The 21163-nt window shown below is 48.5% G+C and overlaps 9 protein-coding genes across 9 annotated transcripts; 6 read left to right on the top strand and 3 right to left on the bottom strand.

Annotated features, from left to right (window-relative positions):
• Positions 1–1530: 1530 nt before the first annotated feature.
• Positions 1531–3942, top strand: YALI1_C32633g (uncharacterized protein; the record flags this gene model as incomplete). The annotated part of the gene is made up of 1 exon (XM_502189.3): positions 1531–3942. One exon carries the CDS (start codon positions 1531–1533, stop codon positions 3940–3942), a length of 2412 nt encoding a protein of 803 aa, XP_502189.3.
• Positions 3943–4952: 1010 nt separating this feature from the next.
• Positions 4953–6329, top strand: YALI1_C32667g (uncharacterized protein; the record flags this gene model as incomplete). Its single annotated transcript, XM_502190.3, has 1 exon — positions 4953–6329. The coding sequence occupies one exon, from the start codon at positions 4953–4955 to the stop codon at positions 6327–6329; it is 1377 nt and encodes a 458-aa protein (XP_502190.3).
• A 1821-nt stretch (positions 6330–8150) lies between these two features.
• YALI1_C32706g (uncharacterized protein) lies at positions 8151–8816 on the bottom strand (the record flags this gene model as incomplete). Its single annotated transcript, XM_502191.3, has 1 exon — positions 8151–8816. One exon carries the CDS (start codon positions 8814–8816, stop codon positions 8151–8153), a length of 666 nt encoding a protein of 221 aa, XP_502191.1.
• Positions 8817–9116: 300 nt separating this feature from the next.
• Positions 9117–10358, bottom strand: YALI1_C32721g (uncharacterized protein; the record flags this gene model as incomplete). Its single annotated transcript, XM_502192.1, has 1 exon — positions 9117–10358. One exon carries the CDS (start codon positions 10356–10358, stop codon positions 9117–9119), a length of 1242 nt encoding a protein of 413 aa, XP_502192.1.
• Positions 10359–11916: 1558 nt separating this feature from the next.
• Positions 11917–13140, top strand: YALI1_C32737g (uncharacterized protein; the record flags this gene model as incomplete). The annotated part of the gene is made up of 1 exon (XM_502193.1): positions 11917–13140. One exon carries the CDS (start codon positions 11917–11919, stop codon positions 13138–13140), a length of 1224 nt encoding a protein of 407 aa, XP_502193.1.
• A 2189-nt stretch (positions 13141–15329) lies between these two features.
• Positions 15330–16481, top strand: YALI1_C32771g (uncharacterized protein; the record flags this gene model as incomplete). The annotated part of the gene is made up of 1 exon (XM_502194.3): positions 15330–16481. One exon carries the CDS (start codon positions 15330–15332, stop codon positions 16479–16481), a length of 1152 nt encoding a protein of 383 aa, XP_502194.1.
• A 376-nt stretch (positions 16482–16857) lies between these two features.
• On the top strand, positions 16858–17568 carry YALI1_C32786g (uncharacterized protein; the record flags this gene model as incomplete). Its single annotated transcript, XM_502195.3, has 1 exon — positions 16858–17568. One exon carries the CDS (start codon positions 16858–16860, stop codon positions 17566–17568), a length of 711 nt encoding a protein of 236 aa, XP_502195.3.
• A 221-nt stretch (positions 17569–17789) lies between these two features.
• On the bottom strand, positions 17790–19226 carry YALI1_C32810g (uncharacterized protein; the record flags this gene model as incomplete). The annotated part of the gene is made up of 1 exon (XM_502196.3): positions 17790–19226. The coding sequence occupies one exon, from the start codon at positions 19224–19226 to the stop codon at positions 17790–17792; it is 1437 nt and encodes a 478-aa protein (XP_502196.1).
• A 1295-nt stretch (positions 19227–20521) lies between these two features.
• YALI1_C32823g (uncharacterized protein) lies at positions 20522–21130 on the top strand (the record flags this gene model as incomplete). Its single annotated transcript, XM_502197.3, has 1 exon — positions 20522–21130. One exon carries the CDS (start codon positions 20522–20524, stop codon positions 21128–21130), a length of 609 nt encoding a protein of 202 aa, XP_502197.1.
• Positions 21131–21163: the final 33 nt, after the last annotated feature.

Raw genomic sequence — 21163 nt, forward strand, 5'->3', positions numbered from 1 at the left:
CGTTGAGTGTAGTTAGTTTAGGACATTAATTTATTCAGTTTAATTGAGACGATTTGTCAATCGCATCATGTGATAGTACACAACCAGTCGCCCTTGTACTTGCTTGTACCTGTCTACCTATCTCGTTTATGCCTCGATCTCCCAACAGATAGCAACGCCTGAAAGCTTAAAACAATCGTCTTTGGCCATTAGTGGCGGTCCAAAAATAAGCACTTTCAGACGCACCTCGGAACAAAATACCAAAACGTAATAATCTTGGCGCATCAGAATCTCATGACGTCGGCAGTATTTCGTATACAACGTTGTTGGACGCTTCAGAAATAACTGCACCAGTTGATTTGCGTGTTTGCACTTCCGTTGGAGCCTGTGCGTCCGCGCTGGTGTGTACTACGAGTGTATGACACGTCTCAGCTGTGCAGCATGTGGACTTGGCTTTTTCGATTTGTGTTCTGGACTTAGCGACGAGTATAACTGGCCCAAGGTGTTATAGAGCAATATGGGGATATTTCGGAGGCTGTCTTGTAGGGCTAAGGCGAAATTTCGGAGCAGCGCCGTAGCGTGCATGAGGCTGAATATTATCTGAAAACAGAATTGGTCCCTGAAAGGAGGGGAAGGTGATCTTCGCGTACCCTGCTTGTTACTTTTTTGTCATTCTACATCATTGTTTGGAGTTGCCTACAAGCTGCCATCTTTACCATGCCTCACGCACGTGACTCTCTTCGATATTAGCAGGAAAAAAGGAGGGCAGGAAAACTTTAGAGTTGACAGAGGTGGGTCCTGGCAAAAAAAGGAAGACCGAATGGCTCAAAAAAATGCGGATGAGTGCATTAGAGAGTACAAAGACGTTTTGCGTGCATATTCATTTTTCATGTTTGACGAAGATGACAATAGTGGCGAGGCTGCACTGCAGTTCATCATGTTTTGCTATTTAACGTTGTTCACAAATATGTCTAACTGAGGAAACAGTTTTTGTTGAGGTATACTTGGATATTTCAATGAAACTAACTATAAGTTAGATATAGTTGAAGCATGGTTAGACAAAGCATCTAGACTAGTTTCAGGCGAAGCTACCTAAGCTCCCCCCCCCCCCATCAGCACACTTAATATGCACTGTAGAATCACAGGTACAGCGTAGTGTCGTCTTGGCTGTTATGGGTCGCGCCAATGCTCTCGACTTTTCGTTCCCACGTGTTTGCTTTTTCCTCTTTTCATCACCAGTCGGCGTGCATCTTTTTCTTTTGCATCAACACGAAACACGAAAAAATTTAAGCTCGCCTTAAATTGATCAGTCTCAAGGAAGCGGGTGAACGACGTGTATAGAGAGGTAGCGTAAATTGGCAAAGTTGACAAGTCGCTTGTTTGGCATTTTTATGCCTTTTTCGATGTATATTTCCTAGGTCACGTGGCAGAATATGCGTCAAAAACCTCCCCGTTTCCCCAAAATAGGGTTCTGTGGCGAGCCTTACATCTACAGGTGTGTCAGATCAACAACGACACGAACACAAGCACAAGCCAGATACCACATTCCAGATGGAAAATACCAAGAGGAGGGAGTTTTCTCATCCGTATACCCCATACCCCATCCAGGTGGATTTTATGGAGGCTCTTTATGATTGCATTGAGTCCTACAAGGTGGGTATCTTTGAATCTCCCACTGGCACAGGAAAGACGTTGTCTCTTATCTGTGGTAGTATGACGTGGTTACGTAAGAACAAGGCGCAATTGGCGGTTTCAACGGCTAGTGCTGACGAAAACGAACCCGCTTGGGTGCTGGAACAGACCATTCAACTGGCCAGAGAGGAGTTTTCACGTAATCGAGAAATGTTGCAGAAGCGTCTGGACAAGATGAGGAGAAAGAATATGAGAGCACGAATCAGCTACGAGCAGGGATTCAAGCGTGCCAAAAAGGCTCCAGAACCTGTGGACGACTCTCAATTCCTTCCAGAAGATTACTCCGAGGTGATCAAGCCGGAAGTTCAACGGCTGTTGTCAGCCCTGGCTCCTCCCGTGGAGAACGACTTTCAGGAGCCTGTCAAGATCATTTTTGCCTCTCGAACGCACTCGCAGCTGTCCCAGTTTGTGGGACAAATGCAACATACGACGTTTCCCCCTTCCTCTGATCTTCAAGACCTGGAGAGTACCAAGCTCATTTCTCTGGGCTCGCGTAAACAGCTGTGTATAAATCCGCGAGTAAGTCACATGAACAGCGTACAGGCCATGAATGACGCGTGTCGTGACTTGAGAGAGGGTAAGAAGGGCGGTTGCAAGTACTACAAAAATCCACACGACGCTCTAGGGAAGGTAGACATCAACACATTTCGAGACACGACACTGGCAGAGATTCTGGACATTGAAGATCTGTACAAGCTGGGAAAACATACCTCTACATGTCCGTACTATGCTTCTAGAGCCTCTATTCCTGCATCGGAGGTCATTACTGTTCCGTATCAGATTCTATTGTCTCGATCTGCACGGAAGGCCATAGACCTACCAGTCAAAAACTCCATCGTCATCATTGATGAGGCACATAATCTGCTCGACACAATAACATCGCTCCATACAATGTCTATCACCAAATCTCAGGTGTCCTCTGCCTCTTCTGGACTGCAAAAGTATCAGCACAAGTTTCAAAACCGTCTCAACTCGGGAAACAGAGTCAATCTCGGCTATCTCGTGAACATGCTTCAAGCGCTGGAGGTGTTCTTTGAGAAAGCCCAAAAGTTTCACAAAAAGGAAACTGCACCCGGAACTCCCGTAACCACATCTTCCCTGTTTGATGGCAGTACTGCTGATCTCATCAATGTCAACAGACTGGAAAAGTACATTGACGAGAGTAAGATTGTGTTCAAAATTGAGTCATACCTGGAGCATGTTAATGGTGAGACTCAGGAGAAGAGCCACTCTTCGTCTCTAGTTCTCTCGAGTGTCATGGAGTTCCTCAGACAGGTGAATAATCCCGATTCGGAGGGCGTTCTCTGCTTTGATGGACCTACAAAACTCAAGTACCAACTCCTTGATCCTAGTGAACCCTTCAAGGACATTGTGGAGAACGCCAGATGTGTGGTGCTTGCTGGTGGAACCATGGAACCTACTGGGGACTACCTAGAGTATCTACTTCCCTACCTGTCTCAAGATCAGATCAAGTTGTTCTCCTGCGGACACGTTATTCCTCCACAGAACTTGTCCGTTCAAGTCATTCCGAATGGCCCCAACTATTCCTTCAACTTCACCTTCGACAAGCGAAACGATGAGAAGATGATTCTGGATGTAGCAATAACATTGTTGGTGTACTCCAAGATCATCCCTGAAGGTATGGTGGTTTTCTTTCCGTCATACAAGTACCTGGAGCAGGTGGTTGCGGTATGGAAGAAGGCCAAGAAGGACGGCAAGAACATCTACGAGATTCTGAATGACCAGAAACGAATCTTTGTCGAATCTCAGCATGATTCTGTAGAGAAGACTCTGTCTGAGTACGCCGAGGAAGTCCCCAAGGGAGCTATTCTGCTCTCAGTGGTTGGAGGCAAGATGTCTGAAGGTATCAACTTTTCAGACGGACTTGCACGTGCCGTCTTCATGATCGGACTGCCTTTCCCTAACCTCATGTCTGCGGAAATCATCGCTAAGAGAAAGTACATTGAGCAGTCTGTGTCTGAGAAGATGAAGGCCAAGGGAGTCTCTGCAAAGGAAGCTCTGGAGGCTTCGAAAGGAGCTGCGCGTGACTTTTACATGAACATTTGTCTGCGAGCAGTCAACCAGAGTGTGGGACGAGCCATCAGACATGCCAACGACTATGCTTGCATCTTTCTGCTTGACGGGCGGTTCGGCAAGCCTGAGATTCAAAAGAAGTTGTCCAAATGGATGAGGGAGGGTATTAGAGAGGGTTCATTCAAGGAGGCCCTAGGAGAAGTCCAACAGTTCTTTGCTTCTCATGAAAAGAACTAAACCCGACATTAATTAATGCATTTCAATAAAACCGCTCTTGATACAGTGCAATGTAGCACTCCGTATGATCGGCATGTCTCCCCACCACCGAGGACTTAGAGTGGGAGCTTAATGGTGTATGGGGGATTGTATGGTAGTAGCAATCACAGTAGCTATACAGTAAGGAGCATGTGATGGTGACTGGTAGAGACAATTGGCTAACTACAAATATATACGCAATGCTCAATTCATTAGCGACCTTCACATGATACACCCATGCAGAAGATATTCGGTATGACCCGGATAGTGCACCAGTGCCGCCGTGGCAAGCAGAGTTTCCTGCACTGATAAGTGGGCGGATAAGAGTTTAGTAGTGGCTGGTGGGTGGTAAAACAGTAGTATGGGTATATGTAAGAAGAGAGCGTGTGTGTGTGCGGTCCTTTAATGGTCTCTTGGTACTGGATGCCGTTGAATCAATTGGTGTCGATGTCACCCAAACATCCCTTTTTACCGCGCAAAACCTCCACTCCTCGTCTTCATTGCTGTACCCCCACCATTTCGCATTAAGTTACTACAAGTAGAGTGCCGTTCCTTGGGGAGGAGCTTATCTCGCTTGAAACCTCGACACTTCGGTTCAATGTTACATAGAGTAAGTGAACGGCGCCAAGCCGGGTACATCGCATGTGCCGGACGGTTGTGGGTGGTGGGTGGGATGTTAGCGAGCGGGTGAGTGTGTGTCACTGTCGGTTCGGACAGATTGACTCCAGCACCCATGAGTCACGTGATGAGGACGTCTCAATCGCGTACCCCTCGATGGCCCCTCCCCCTGATTGTTTAGCGTCGGTTTCAGACGGTCACTTTGGGTATGTGTGTAAATGGCTCGGGTTACTGCACTTGTGCCCCTGCCCAGACAGATAAATGCACACCCTGCATATATTAAACTCAGGAACGGCGGCGATAGAGAGGTGGGCAAGATTGTGGGTGTATAAAAGGGAGGTGATCCGGGCCCGGAAACAGCATCAACCAACAAGATGAGACTCTCAATAATCACTACCGCCCTCGTGGCAGCCTCTGCTTATGCCTACGACGTTGTCCAGAACGTGGCCAACCCAGGATACTCTCTGCGAGTGTCGACTGAGGATCCTTCTTCTCTCGGAGTCGACACTGTCAAGCAGTTTTCGGGCTACCTGGACGTTGGGAAGGACAAGAAGCACTTCTTCTACTGGTTCTTCGAGTCCCGAAACGACCCTGCTAAAGACCCCATTGTGCTCTGGCTGTCTGGAGGCCCCGGGTGCTCTTCCATGAGCGGTCTCTTCTTCGAGAACGGTCCTTCCTCCATCGGAGCAGACATCAAGCCCATCAAGAATGACTTCTCCTGGAACTCTAACGCCTCCGTCATCTTCCTGGACCAGCCTGTCGGCTCCGGTTTCTCTTACTCTGACGAACCTGTCGATACCACCGCCGCCGCCGCCATTGACGTCTACGCCTTCCTCAATCTCTTCTTCACATCTTTCCCCCAGTACAACAAGGGCCAGTCTTTCCACATCACTTCCGAGTCCTACGGTGGCCATTACGCCCACGTGTTCGCTGAGGAGATTCTCAAGCACAGCAAGCCCGAGCGAGTCTTTGATCTCGCCTCCATTGCGGTTGGAAATGGCATCTGGGACTCTCTGCACCAGGCTGCCGGTTACGAGCCCATGGGATGCGGAAAGGGTGGTGTGCCCGCAATCTTCGACGACAACACTTGTAAGGGAATGCAGGATGTCCTTCCCCAGGTTGTATCAGAGATCCAGCAGTGCTACAACGACCCCCAGAACTCCAATGTTTGCCAGCAGGCTGTAGGTGACTATAACGATGCTTTCTTGGGCCCTATCTCTCAGACAGGTCTTAACGTCTATGACATTACCAAGAAGTGCGACACTAGTGTCCCCAGTGGTCTCTGCTACGCTGGTATGGAGTACTCTGTCCAGTACCTCAACAAGCCCGAGGTCCAGAAGGCTCTTGGTGTCCACCCCGGCATCACCTTCTCTTCTTGCTCTGGCCAGGTCAACGGCGCCTTCTATGACCAGTCCGATGAGGTTTTGCCATACATCAAGGCTTTCCCCGCTCTTCTGGAGAAGATCCCCGTGCTCATCTACGCTGGTGACCGAGATTACATTTGCAACTGGGTTGGAAACCAGTACTGGACAGGCAACCTCACTTGGTCCGGACAGGATGAGTTCAACAAACAGCAGCTGTCTTCCTGGAAGGTCGAGGGCGAGGCTTCTGGTGAAATCAAGAACCACGGACACTTTACCTTCCTCCGAGTGTTTGGCGCTGGCCACATGGTTCCCCACGATAAGCCCAAGCAGGCCTTGGCTATTCTGAACCGATGGATCGGTGGTGATGTCACTCTTGCCGACAAATAGGCACTTGACGCTGCTACTAATATTCTACTACCATAGATTCTTGTATAATTTATTAATATGTCTTACTGCTTATCCCTGAGGTCCCAGAACCAAGGGACTCGCAACCACATTCTGATCGTCCGGAATGAAATCTGTATGGGAATTGCGCTTGAGAAGCAGTTCTCTGCGCTCCCAAAAGAGTGACTGGTGTAGCATCGCCTGACCCGTTTGAGAAAACTGCCAGGATTCAAAGACTTCCTCTTTTCGTTTAGAATCGCCAAAATTGTGCAAGCGTACTTTGTGCTCATGGTGTAGAACAGCGGAAAATCGCCCTCTTTTCTGGGGGCACCCAAAAAGACTCTAGGAGTCACTTTGGATTCCCTGCCCTCATAGGATCTCCGATGACAATGTATGTCTTGCCAGTGGCGAGGTCGGAGATGAGATGAGACTCCTGAGGGGTTACCCAGACCTTGTTGGTGGAGGTAACCAACTAGCCTAGAACGACGCGGTGACAATTGAAGGTGTCACCAGGACACACTAGCGAGAGTCGTCATGTCTGCTCTCATGGCTGCAAGACAGATATAGTGAGAGAGTTCATCTCAGGTCTAATTTCTTGAGGTGTTCTTGGGGGATGACCATAGAGCTCCGATAGGAATTAGAAAGTGCTTGTAAGTCAACCCAAGGAGGGATCATTTACTTCCCTTTCAAGTGCGCACAGAGAACACCGGCGTAGGGAAATATCAAAGTACTCGGGTCGGGGCGTGCTTGGGGCTAGAAGCAAGGGACCCCCGGTAACGACGGGTGAGTTGGTTGTTCTCTTTCTTTAGTGCGAACTTCTGTGTAAAGCGAACCGTCAATTCTGAGAGTGGACTGACGAGCTGTTATTTGTCCCTTCCGTCCCCTCTCTGATCGCTTAGAACACTGTCGCGTCAGTAAGATACGACCTCGTTACCAACAACAGAATGCCTTTCTCTGTAGTACTGCATGTTGGTCAGGTCGAGTACACCTTTGTCGTGAGGAGTGTAGTCTCTGGTACTTGCCTCGGGTTCGTCCTTCACGGAACACATAAAACGTACCAGTCTCGAAGAGGGGCTTCAACTGGGCGGTGAGCGTGGATCCGGAGCGCTTGACTGCATGAATATAGGTAACCTCGAGGTTCTTGTAGAAAGGGCCCGTGAGCTGTTCGTACCTCTCGTCTATTGTCATTGACTACCATTGCTGTTGGTTATTTACCCTGGCGGCCATGTGAGGCACAATCAGTCTGGCACAATCCAGCCAGGTGAACAATTGGGCATCTGAAGCCAGCTCCATCCAGGGGAATCGTTCGAGAACCTTGTCTTTCCCGGTGTTGCATCTTCGCAAGCAATGTAGTCCCTGAGTCAGTGGCAGGTCCGAGACAATGTTATGACCGACTTCAGCGGAAAGTGCTTGAACATAATCTGGTTGATCTCGGTGGTAGGGAGCTCCACGTCGAAGGTTAGAACGAGGTATCTGTCGTTAGCAAAGGACTCAGGGATGGTGCGCACCTGAATGGAGAATATCAACCGGTATCAGCATGGCAACTCTCTTAGTGAATGTGGGTATCAGAGGTGTAGGGTGTCCGGGTGTCTGAGTGTCTGTGACTGTGTGGAAGAGTATGTCAGAGGGAGAGTGTGTGTGTTTGTTATGCTATCTGAACTTAGGTCGGCTCGCCACACACACTACACATGAAGCAATTGTAAACCACCTTTAACAGGTAAAGATGATGTCGCCCTTATCCGAATCAGTGGGTATCCGTTCTACAACCCTATTAATGACTGTATATTATGTCTATAAATATATGCACCTTTCATCTTCAACCAATCAAAAGTCCATTTCATTCTGATAATCCACATCGGCCTGACGTTTCATCTCCTCTTGTCTCGATAGCCACTTGGCCTCGAATCCATTGCTGCGATCATTGCCATCCCATAAACACCCTGGTTTGATGTTGAACCGATTCGAGGGGAACGAACCAGTGTATGAAGGCAAGGCTCCTCCAGAGCTCGTAGTCGAAGCCTTGGGTGTGGCCTTTCCAAACTTGGCTGCCGGATCAGCATAAATAGCCCGGTTCTGACGTTCCTCATTGTATTCCTTGTCATCAGCATGCACAGTCACCTTGGTGTGTTTCATGGCCTCCTCTTTAGCCTGTCGTTTCCTGGCCTCCTCCACTTGAACTGCACCTAGCAGGTTCTCTTTTTTCCGACGCTCAGCTGCTTCCTTCTCCTGCTGACGTTGCTGTAACACGGAGATCTGGTCGTCCACAGAAATGATGTTTCCCGAGGCATCTCGATAGACCGTCTCTTCTACCGGATCAATAGCCTTTCCAGACAGAGTCTTCCATCCGCCCTTGGCACGCGGAGGTGGAGGGGCCTGTTGTGTCTGTCGCTGCGTAATTGGCGCGGTATCCACATCCAAGCCTTCCACCAGTTTTCGCTTTTTCGTTTTCTTTGGTTTAGAGCCGTATTTTTTCGCCAGATATTCGTCCATGGTGTTGTCAGGTCGTGCTGAATCCCGTGAGCCCAAATGTTAAGTGTAGTGCAGCTGTTCCGAAGCTTAAAGTGTATCGAGAGTCCGCTTGAAATTAAAATGGAACAAAAATTGTTTTAATATCTACTATATTAGCGCTCGTCAAATACGAAGAATTAAATATATATTCGATCCCCTACAGTAGATCAATATGTTAGTTACCGCAATGTTCATTAATTTTTATAATATTCCGTCTGTGCACTTGGTGCATCCTCCCCCATAGACCCCACAATATCTCATTAAATAATTTTAGCACTCAAGCTACAAGGTGCTTGCAACCGACGAAAACTCGGTGTTTTCGATCTTCTCAACAGCCTCTCGAATAAGGGTGCCAATCTCCTTTCTCTCTAGAACAGAACACCATCCCAGCGCTGTGCACGAGTAGGTGGAGTCGCGAATGTCCAGGTTGGGGTTGAAAGCCAAGAGGTGCTTGGATAGTTCCACATCTCCCCGTTCAACAGCATGATGCAGAGCTGTCTTCCCTTCTATCAGGTCGTCAATGTGGGTAGGAAGCATGGAACTGGCCAAGGACGCTCCTCCAATGTCCCACAGGTCAAGAATGGTATGAGGAGCTCCCTTGGAAATGAGCCACTGGGCCATCTTGGTATGCTTGAATTTGACGGCCATCTGTAGCAGAGACATTCCACTGGTAGTGGGGAAAGAGAAGGAAGTTCCAGCTGGCAGTTTCTCCATCTCGTTGAGTTCACCAAGACAGACATGCTGGATGATCTTCTGTTCCGCAGGGCTGTTCTGGCACTTTTCAAACTCCTCTCGGTAGAGCCACCAGGTAGTTCCATTCACAATATGTTTGAAACCCAGCTTGAGGTACAGCTCTTGGCTGACAGCGTTGAGAGAGACTCGGTTGTAACCCTTCTTCTGAGCGAAAGCGCAAGCATTCTTGACGAGCTGACCACCGATTCCCTTGCCACTGTGGTCGTCGTGAACACCAATGTTGTGAATACCGGCTTCGGTGCCCATGAATAGATCGGCATGGCCGATAATTTGGCCCTTGTGAGTGGCGACAAACTTGGTAATAACGCCTGAACGTCGCATATCGAGGGCGTACATGCCGTCGTCCTCCTTGTTGGAAAATGGGATACTGGAAGGAATCACAGCCATGTTGTTGACCTTGATGTACACATCTTTGATGTGCTTGGGTCGAATGTCGGCAGTATCGAGATCCAAAACCATCCACTGAGGCTCCCAACCAATCTGAAAGCCTCTAGCAAGAAGCCGAGCCGACAGAGCCTCGTTTCCAACTCCGTCCTCCTTCCATACACCTATGGTACGAGGAAGGCTGGTGTGGTAGAAGTCCATCATCCGGTCGAGCTGGGCATCTGAGACATTGGACGCGGGAAATGTCACTTGAGCGTGTCTGTCGACTCCACAGTTGGTGTAGATAAGGCCGTTGTCCTCGACAACCTTTCCTATCGAGGCTGCAATCGCCAGAAACAGTTCTCGGTGGTTGACGACCGCTGGGTTTTCGTTGTGCGTTTTTGTCATTGATTGGTGAGGTCTAGGAGGCCGTCGCACCAGGCATTTTTGAACTACGGCAGCTCAGCCCCTGCTACGTCCGAGTTCTATATTCTAGACCCAAAACGTGCATGACTAGCGTCTGTCACCGTATTCCATCAAGATTTTAGAACTTGAGCGGATGACGAAAAAGCGAAAAATCACGATACGAGCATTTCAAGCGTTAGTAGCCTTTGCCCCATGTAATTTTATCTTTTCTCCGCCTTCCAAGGACCGCTTGTGAGCTCTGGGAACTCGCTGTCGACGTGACCTGTACAAGTAGCTCCACGATACTCTGACGTGGGTGGCTAGCCTCTGAGGCTTATGTCACCTATAAATGCTAAAATGGAGCATTTTTGCAAACCCGGCGGTGACGTCCGCCCACTCTGTTAGCTGTCAGAAGAGCGTCTGTGCGTATACAGAGCGCTAATTTTGAAACCGGGATGTCCAGGTGCCACCGAATAGCTCCTCTCTCAGGGTATCGCTTTCGGGAATCTGTGTTTTTTTCTGACAATGTAGAAAGAGTTTAATAACACGATTTACACTCTACAACTTCAAACCTAATGGATATAATGTCACCGTGACGTTGAGTGATAATACGGGCTACACCGACCAAAGCCCCCTGAAGAGTGTGAAAATCGTAACACAGAGAAATTAAAGACATAGGCCGAAATCTGCTCCCCAATAACAGCTATACGATGTTAAACACGGATTAGCACCTCGTAAAAAAAGGGGGTGCACAGGGCGCACAGGGTACACAGTAGGCTCTTGGGCTCATGCTGACTCGGATTATCAGTGTTGGTATACGTGAGATCCACTTTAGGAATGCGTCTTAATTTCAGCAAAAAAGACAAATCCAATAGATTCGTCTGGGGCGACAGGGGTAGTAGGACAGTCTCTATGAATTGCCAAATACACCCACACATTTCCGAATGCGCGCTTTTCTGTGCTCTCGCGCACCCACAGCCCATACTGGACCGTTTCTCGGGCTGATTTTTTTTGCCTGCGATTGACTTTGGCTAGATCCAAACGGTACAACAACGGGTACGGGGTGGTGTTTCTCGCTACAAGTACCGTACATCCATGTACGCACCTTGACCAAATGCTATTTTTAATGTTCTTCGTACTCGCTGACAGCTGGCTTGGCGTATTCGGGGCATTGAACAGACGGCGGTGCAACTCGCTCAAAAAGTCTCGATGCAGAAAGGGCAATAATATACGGGTACGATGGAGAGAGTGGTACATACTGTTATGGGCTGTTGATAGAGCTGAGCTGAGAAGAGCCGTTTTAACGATTGGTTCATATAAGATAGATGTTGGGGGATATATGTACTGGGTGAATTCGGATATGAAAAGGATATGTGGAAATGGAAATCTCTTTTTTTCTATTTTTTTCCAGACTTTCTAATATCGGCGGTATTTTTCTGTATTTATTGTACATCTCGAATTTATTCGTTCGATATTCCTTTGCATACGATAAACTTGCTTAGCTCACGCGTCGCGTATCTGCATATACACCTGCACGAGAGTTACACACCCCATACTCACCATGGAAAAGGCAAAAAAAAGTGTGGAGATTCTGGAGACGGAGCTCGCTGTGCTCAAGGAGGCGCTGGACTCCGTCCAGAACTCGCCCACGGCTTCCTCCGTCAAGCAGGAGTTTCCACAGACACCCAACACTCTGCCTCGGTCGGATCTTCAGGAGCAGTATGACAAGTTGGCTCTGTCTCACGCAAAACTCATCAAGCTTCGCAAGGGCGATATCAAGTCCGTCAATCTGTGGAAGGAAGCACTACAGGACCACAAGGGCCGGCTCAAGGAGTCACAGGGGCAGGTCCTCGAGCTGAAGAAAGAAAACCAGATTCTGAAAGACGAGATCCAGGAGCTCAAGAAGATCAAGCAGGAGCAAGAGACAGTGGCCATCCAGACGTCTCAGACTTGTCCCGACTCAGACGAAATCACCACGGAGCAGATTCGGGCAGAGGCTGGTGAGCCCGTGGAAATCACAAATGAACTTCTCAGAAGCAGTCCGCCATTCGGCAAGAAGGGGTTGCTGATCAAAGACTCGATTGATCTGGACGCTGTTGAACACAGCTCGCCGTCAGTATCTCGCGAGATAGATCCTGATCTTGAGAACGACACCAGACGACACCAGGGAGTTGTGTTCAAGCAACCAAAACCCACCAATCTCATGCAGTGGCTCAAGGTGAAGGAAGAGAATATAGGCCAGGACACGACGAAATCCAACAAAAGAGACGTAGAGGTTGTTGATCTGGACTCACAGGGTAGCCCCAAAGAGAAGACCAAGAAGTCTCGAAAGTCATGTCCTGCTCAATACCAACTCACAGACTTCGTCATCAACCCTGCATTCAATGGAGACCTGGATTTCGCATATGCTGAGACTGTAAGAGGATCGAGACGGCAGTGCGAGCATGGAGGCGAGTGCCGTCAGTGCGACGAGTTCTACAAAATGGCTGGACCTGGAATAGTGTCTGCTGCTCCCCAATGGAGTGCGACTGAAGATAAGGAAAGAGGTCGCAAAATGGACATCGAAGAAACAATTAACGCAAGCAGCAGACACAGAAACAGATGGAAACGGGCTCCGTCGCCGCCGGGATTCTGGAGATCGGACTTTCCTAGTACCCAGGAGATTGTCGAAGAGAAGAAGCTCGCTGAGGAGAACCGCAGAAAGGAGATTGAAATCAGATACAAGAGTGCCGTTTCGGGCGGCAAGTGGATGTTCAGAGACCAGGGGAAGCATAGAAAGGAGTAGGACAAACAATGTACTTTACTAGCAGAATATATTACTAAAGCTACGATTCCTGTATTGATCTTTTTGGAGGAGAGATACAAAAATTGTCTGTTATGATTTTTTCAAGTAACCTTATTATTTTGTTGATCCGACATCATGAAAACATGGGAGTTGGGGATAGACACTAAACGTGTTACAGACGTTCAGGAAAATTCAGGACGTATGTTGAGGAGTTTTATGTTTTCCAATATGTACTAGAGCGGTTGTGACCGTTAGTAAAGTAGTATACGACATTTCCATCTGAATCACTCCCCGAAGACATCACGAGGACCACCTTCATTGAAGAGTGCATAGATTGCTTGAACAAACAGGGTCAAAGTAAGTCCCAGTATCTATATAACACAGTCTTATCCTCCCCTTCTTCTTCCTCTTTACCGACCCCGGCGACAAGAAGGTCGACCGCAGCTCTCTCCCGACTAGACTCAAGCTTTTACCCAGGAGTCCATCCCCTGTCGTCACACTGCCCCCCTCCATGCTTGTCTGTCGTCAAGCTGCCCCCACCCCTCATGCTTGTCATCTCTGCTGTTCCCACCGTTGTGTCTGTGCCATTCCCTTGAGTACTCTTTTTTTTCTCGGAGGGGAGTTGTGATGTGTCAGCATACACGGCTGCACGACTACACTTCTCCTGCTGTTCCCACTTTGGTCTGTCAGCGTGCGTGTTCTGATACATCTCAGTGGTCTTGTCACTGCGTGAAATCGAGCAATCCTTTCGTTTCCAATTTCATACATTGTCTGATCAAGGGACACTCTGGGGCCATTCATTCTGTTTCATGGCCACAGCTCGTTACCCCATCGTCACTGGGCTTTGTGGTGCTGACTGATGATAACACCAGGATCCAAGACATATCGCGGCTAGCGAGGTATTCATGACCGACTTCTTCATCATGACGGTGGAGCCTTTGTTGAAATCCTCATGTCTTTTTTCTTCTTGTGAGTATGACAATCTACATGTGTGATAAGACACAGGTTCCAAAATTGTTGCGGTGGTATCGCTGCGGTGGTATTGCTGCTATGGTATCCATCTCGGTGGTAACATCCTACCGTCGCAGCTGTTGTTGTGGTATCATCTCCAAGTATCCTGTGGCATCATCGCTCGAAGTTCGTGCTAACACATCCCCAGTCGAACCGGTTCCGTGGAGACCTGCTGAGTTGCACTCTATGATCAATGTCATTGTAATGACTGAATGAGACTTGATCGTTTTTGGAGATGATAGCGGTGGGGCATCGTATCATGACACAGTAAATCTATCTATCCCATTGTGACGCCCTTCTGTGCTGTGTCTAAGAAATTGCTTCTGGAGGCGGTAGCCGCACGGAATCGGTATGATTCACAGTGACGCCGAATTTCGTTGATATATTTTTCGGTCGCATATTTCGTCTATTGATGGTACTAGTAGCTCTGTGTAGATCTCTCTAGTTTTCCACCCATTATCTCCCCATGATCAGTCTGCTTTGTCCCGCCCACTGAGCTGATTTGGGGTTAGGGTTGATAGTGTGGGGTAAGTGATGAAGAGGGTGTATGTTACTGAGATGAGAGATGTGTTTAGTATGGATAATCGAGTTGCCAGTGAACCGGTGAGTGATTTTCCAACTCGTTTTTGGCAGATTCTTGTCGCATTTCCTGAGTCGTTTCTTGAGGTTATCGTCGAAAGATGAAAATTTGAGATTCCGATTACGCCATCTAATTAGGATCACAGGTCGGGCTAATAATGATGCTAATTGGTAGTAAATCTGATCTGTCATTCAAATCGAGTATCCTAGACTTGAACTGAGGCGTTTCCTGTAGTAGCAGTGGTCATATTATAGCTTGGTACTCACACTGGTGATACGGTGTATGCCATCTCTGCATGCCAGTGAGAGTAAGTCATCGAGGTGAATATAGGTTGTAAATGCCATCATTTCTGCACACGTAATCCTTGTCTTCCCGCAATACTGGGCGGCTGATTGTTATGCTACTGGTGTGCTTGCTTCCATAGTCAGCTCAGTCGCCACCTTCTCCCTAACTAAATGACCAACTAAACATTCAACTAAGTCGCCCCCAGTTTACTGGAGTCAACCTAAAGCTAAATCGGCTCGCAGGTGAATCATGCAGGCCTTGTTTTAACACACATGACGATTCACTTTCACATTCCAAAACGACAGACTTGAAAATGAGTAGCGGAGGATACAACACGCTCAAGAAAATTACAGATGTGGCCGTGTTTCTCGGCGCCACGGTGTCGATATACTACCTCATGAAGCGTGTACTGGCTGACATGCAGCAGGGCAGTAACAGTGCAGACAACAAAAAGAAGACCTCGGCTTCGCTTCGGAAGTTGCAGGCCCGGTACCCCGGCATGGAGCTTGATCTGGACGAGTACGAGCGGATCCTGGTCCAAAGCGTGGTCACTCCGTCCGAGATCAAGGTCGGATTCAAGGATGTGGGTGGTCTGGACGACATTATCGAAGATCTTCGTGAGTCCGTTCTGTACCCCCTGACCATGCCCGAGCTGTTTGGAGGCAACCGAACCGCCACCATGGACGATGATGATCAGGATGATAACGACGACAAGCCCGCTTCCAAGTCGTCGTTCTCTGACCTGCTCAAGCCCCCCAAGGGAGTCCTTCTGTATGGCCCTCCTGGCTGTGGAAAGACCATGCTGGCCAAGGCGCTGGCTGCCGAGTCCGAGGCCAACTTCATCAACATCAAAATGAGCAACATTATGGACAAGTGGTTTGGAGAGTCCAACAAGTTGGTGGCTGCCATCTTTTCTCTGGCCAACAAGCTGCAGCCCTGTATTATTTTCATCGATGAGATTGACTCGTTCCTGCGGGAGCGACAGAGCACCGACCACGAGGTCATGTCTATGCTCAAGGCTGAATTTATGACGCTGTGGGACGGTTTGACGTCTGACGGCCGAGTTCTCGTGCTGGGAGCCACAAACAGACCCAACGACATTGATAACGCCATTCTGCGACGAATGCCCAAGCGGTTCTCGGTCAAACAGCCCACCTCGGATACGCGCCGAAAGATTCTGGAGATCATTCTCGCCGATGTGGAGCTCGACGACACCGAGTTCGACATGGACGTTCTGATCAACTACACGGCAGGCATGTCGGGTTCAGACATGAAGGAGATCTGCCGAAATGCCGCCATGAACGCCGTGCGAGAGTACATGCGGTCCAACATTGAGGACGGAAAGCTCAAGAAGGAGCGGGACCAGATGCAGGTGCGACCTCTGAAAACGTCGGACTTTATGAGCGCCTCTGTGGCTGCGGCACTCTTGCCCAACAACAGAGTTCCCGAGGTCTCTGTGGATTAATTATTAGATAGAGTAGACCAAATGGTGGTGGAGATGAGAGCAAAGGACGAAGACTGGGATCAAACAAAAATATATTGATGTATGATAATATCAAACGTGTGTTGGTGTACCGTGGTGAACAATGTACTAGAGGAGAGTGGGCTCGTAATGGCGGAGTCATCAGCGTGCCTGTCCAGGTGTGTTGTAACCCAAATCATTACTTACGGCTCTAGTTGAAAGTATGCTAACTCTCTAACCAAATGCTCCCCACCACTTGGCCCTCCCAACTACCACTTGAACATAAATACTTACCTTGTGCTCCCTCAGATAAACTTCACAAATCGTATTGCATAAAATTTAGTTTGAACATCTCGAGAACCAACCAGAACACAACACCATGCTGAATCTCTTGCGCCCAGCAATGAGGCTAAGGCCATTGACGGCCTCTCTGGACACCCGGTTTGCGACCCGATCTCTTCACATGACTGGTGTGCTTCGTCAGTTCAACAACTTTGACCCATCCGACGAGCTGCAACCTCGAATCAAGAAGGTGATTGATCCTGACAATCAAACTGCCGGTCCTTTCAACAACAAGCTCTTTAAGATCGCCGACGAACCTTTGTACTCGGCACCGGCTACGTTCCAAGTTGCTCTGGCAAAAAAATCGGCCTTTACGCTCGGTTTGATTGGAACTTACGCCTCCTATCTCTTCTTCCACTACCCTCTGCTGCCAGATCTCGGAGGCTACCTTGCGCTGGGTCTGTGGATTCCATTTCCTCTGGCGACCCACTATCTATCGCCATACGTGGCAAAGATCTCGCGAATCTACCGACGAGGAGAGCCCGAGACTCTGGAGAACATGACCAAGGACGAGACTGTGCTGATTGAGACCATCTCGCTGATTGGCCGAAAACCCATGTGCTGGATCATCCATCTCAAAGACCTCAAGGTGGTGAACAAGCGAGGCGGCTGGGCCAACTGGGAGTACACCAATCCCAAAACCGGTGACCAGCATGTCTTCTACGTGTCGGAGAGTAATGGAGGGTTCAAGATGGACAGAATCTGGGGCATTACCGAGAGAAATGCCGGTATTGACAGTGGACGATAGAGGTGGATTGTATATATGGAATTGGATTTATGTGACGAACGTTAGTACAAGCACTCGTAATATACTACTAGTACCGGGTAGTGTACATACTGGTGTGGTATTGTGACAACTAACTATAGATACGCATGCTTTGGTGGTGTTTACTCTATTATACAATGTTTTAGCAACGTTCTCAACGTCAACTCTTCCTGTTGGCGTTTCCGGCTTTGTTGTGTCTACTTCTACAACTTCAACCGAATCTCTTTCTTGTAGAGCACCAACGAAATACCCGAAAGAGCAGCGCAGTATGCAACGAGAATGACCATGGTCTTGGCAGGAGAAGCCTCCAAGGTATTCACTGACATGTTAATAAGCCCCGTACCGATATTGGCCAACAGGAAGATCACCAGGCCGTTATAGTTGACAGCGTCCAGGGTCAGAGGAACTCGAGGAGTGGCTGGTTGAGAGGCTCGAATGGGCACCAGAATGACCTCTATGGCGGCGTAGCAGCCCAGGAAGAAGGTATTGTAGGCACACACCCACAGGTAGTATGGCATGTTGACGAGTCGTCGAGATACGTTGATCTCAATGGTTCCGTCGTAGTACAGACGAGCCACGTGGAACAGAATCGACGATATCGTCAGATACTTGATGATTTGACGGTATCGCAGGTTATGGGGGGTTCTCTTTGAGTTGGCAGGGGTAGGTTCAGGAAGCTTAGTTCGCAAAATGACAGTACCGACGGCTTGACCTGCCAGAAAAATGGCGAGATAGCCAATAAAGGAAAAGATGCCCTCCTTGTTTTGGGAGAAGATATCCACTCGGGGAGCAGTCAAAATATACTCCTTGAGCGATGTCACGGAGAGCAGCACGTCATAAGCCAATGCAATGATGACAGACTGACCCATGAGAGGGATCTTGGTCTTCTTGAACAGTCCTCCGACCAGAGTGACAAAGGGGGGCAAGAATCCAAGAGTGAAAAAGAAATTCCAATGCACGCCGTACTCGGAGACATGTTCCTGGTAGTCCAGACTCTTGACTGAAATGAGTCTGATAAAGCCCAGAACCAGCACGGGGAACGCGTGTTTCAGAGACTTCTTCATCTGAGGTCCAAAGGGCTCGTCAGTTCGAGGCTTGGAGACAACTCCCATGGAGAACACAAACGATCCCACCCCCAGATCCATCATAGATGTTCCCCACGTCTCCACCTTGGCAAACCGTCTAGGGAAAATGTTGAAGTCGACCGCAAGAATAGCAATGCAAGTGATGACCATCATAGAGCCTCTGTAGACGGACAGAAAGGGCATTTCCTTGTCTGCCCGCTTCACCTCCTTGTCCTTTTCCTGCTGGAAATCAGGTCGCAGCTCCTTTCTCTTCTTCACCCGGTCTCGTCGACCCCAAATGTACCACACACCAGCTGGCACAATAATCAGAGCATTGAGCAGCAGCGGCTGGTTGGAGTAGATTGTGACACTCAATAGCAGACCCAGCCAGTTGAGCAAGAAGTCAAAGATGACAAAATCAACATCCCAGGGCGAATGGTCTCCGTACCGTTTTCGAAGCAGAGCCCAGGCAACGTAAGCAGTGAGATTGACGCATGTTACCACGTAGATCTCGCCAATCGAGCCGCCGGTTAGACCCGACACGTGTTCTTCCTTGAGCAGCTTCTGCGAAGACATGTTGTGGCGATGGTGGTGGTTCACGAGAGTTTGTGCTCTATGCTGTGGGGTGTCACGTGATTTGGGAGGGTGTTAGTTTCGGGATCTTAGTTTATGGGTGCTACAGGAGCTGCAGCTGGACTGTGACAGATCATTTGATGCATCTTCGTGTATCCGTTGATTCGTATCTATTTCATATTCTGAGACGAGTTTCGCTTGATTTTTTTCGCCCTCAAATTGATGTGTTGGAATTGTGTCATTCAGCCGCGGCTCTGGATATGTTCCAGTAAGAATATGCCGATAGTGAACTTTATTATAAGCTGCTGTTGGGTTGGGGTGGTCTATGATAGGACGTTTCAAGAGAGTCATTTTTTATCTAATTGGGCTGTATTTTTGAAAAAATGACTTATAATACTGGCTTCTTTGTCGCATGCAAATTTCAACCGCTTCGGACATCTATAACATGAGCGATGGTGATGTTTTATCCCTCTCTCTAATTACCAACTATTCAAAATTCAATATCCAAAACCAAGCCCTTCTTAGCCAAGTGTGTAACACATTAGTCATCTCTCAAAGGGCTAAATATGTGATGCTCAGTAAGTGTGAACATACTGTAAAGTACTGTACCGTACAAGTACGACTACGAGTCTTTAGCCGCCTGGTATCACTGCCCACGTATGACTGATATGTGTGTGTATCACTCAACAAAAATGTACTGGGAGAATGGAGGGGTGGTGGTAGTAGCTGAAAACGTGTGAGTGAGAGCTGGAATCGCTTTTGTCATTATTTCAATCCACTATCTGTCACTACTTTTATATTATTCCAAATTTCCCCTTAATATTCCAATTTTCCCCATATTTATTCTGATTATTTTCCACACTCCATAGCCATCTCTTATCCTTGTTTTTCTTGCTCTTTTCTTTTCTTTATTAGGAGGTTAGGTTCAAACGTCTTCAGTCATCGCTTAATATCGTGGCCCGCGTGAAAGGAAATTTTTAGCGCACGTGCAATCGTGTCAGTCGGAACAGGACAACGTGTAGGAGACGAATGGGATGTGTTAGGGATATAATTGGAGATTCTTATCACGTGACTAACCATAAGACGGTTCAAATAGACCCCTAAATTCTCCATTTTTGTTTCTTACCGCGCTACAGTACCGCGCACTTGCTACACTCCCCCACCAAATGCCCCCCACACAGCAGTTAGCCGCTAGAACCTAATTACTCATTATCGCTATGACTGAAGAATTTAATTTCAAGACGTCTTTATAACCCAGCGCAAAGGACACGGAAAGAGGACACACAATAAACACACACATGAACTGGTACGTCCGACTGCTGCAAAAGTACCCATACCGAATGGCGGTGACGTCCACCTCGTCTCTGTTCATGATCGGAGATTGTGTGTCTCAGCGATACTTTTCCGATAAGCCCTATGAGCCCATGCGCACTGCTCGAGCTGGTATTTACGCGTGTGCGTTTGCGCCTGCCATGACTGCGTGGTTTCGCTTTCTGGGCCAGCAACAGCTACCGGTGATTGCCAAGGTCGCTATTGATCAGGCTGTTTTTGCACCATCTTCTATCGGGTACTACTTTTCGGTCATGGGTCTTCTGGAGGGCAAGAGCCCCGACACCATCTGGCAGTCGCTCAAAAACCAGTACTGGGACACTCTCAAGTGCGGTTGGATGATCTGGCCGGCCTTCCAGCTCTTCAACTTTGGTATTGTTCCTCCTAACTTCCGGGTGCTGGCCTCCAACTGCTGTGGACTGGTGTGGAACACGTTTCTGGCGTACCAGAACGCCAACAAGATGGAGAAGGGTCACGTGGCCGATTTAGTGATTGAAGAGGTCAAGGAGGAGGTCAAGGAGGTGAAGCAGGAGGTGTTGGCTGAGGTCAAGGTCATTAAGGGCTTTGTGAAGCAGTAAACGAAGGGGGGGGATACGCATGATAGAGATAGA

This window comes from Yarrowia lipolytica, chromosome 1C, assembly GCF_001761485.1.
Source record: "Yarrowia lipolytica chromosome 1C, complete sequence".
Taxonomy (NCBI): domain Eukaryota; kingdom Fungi; phylum Ascomycota; class Dipodascomycetes; order Dipodascales; genus Yarrowia; species Yarrowia lipolytica.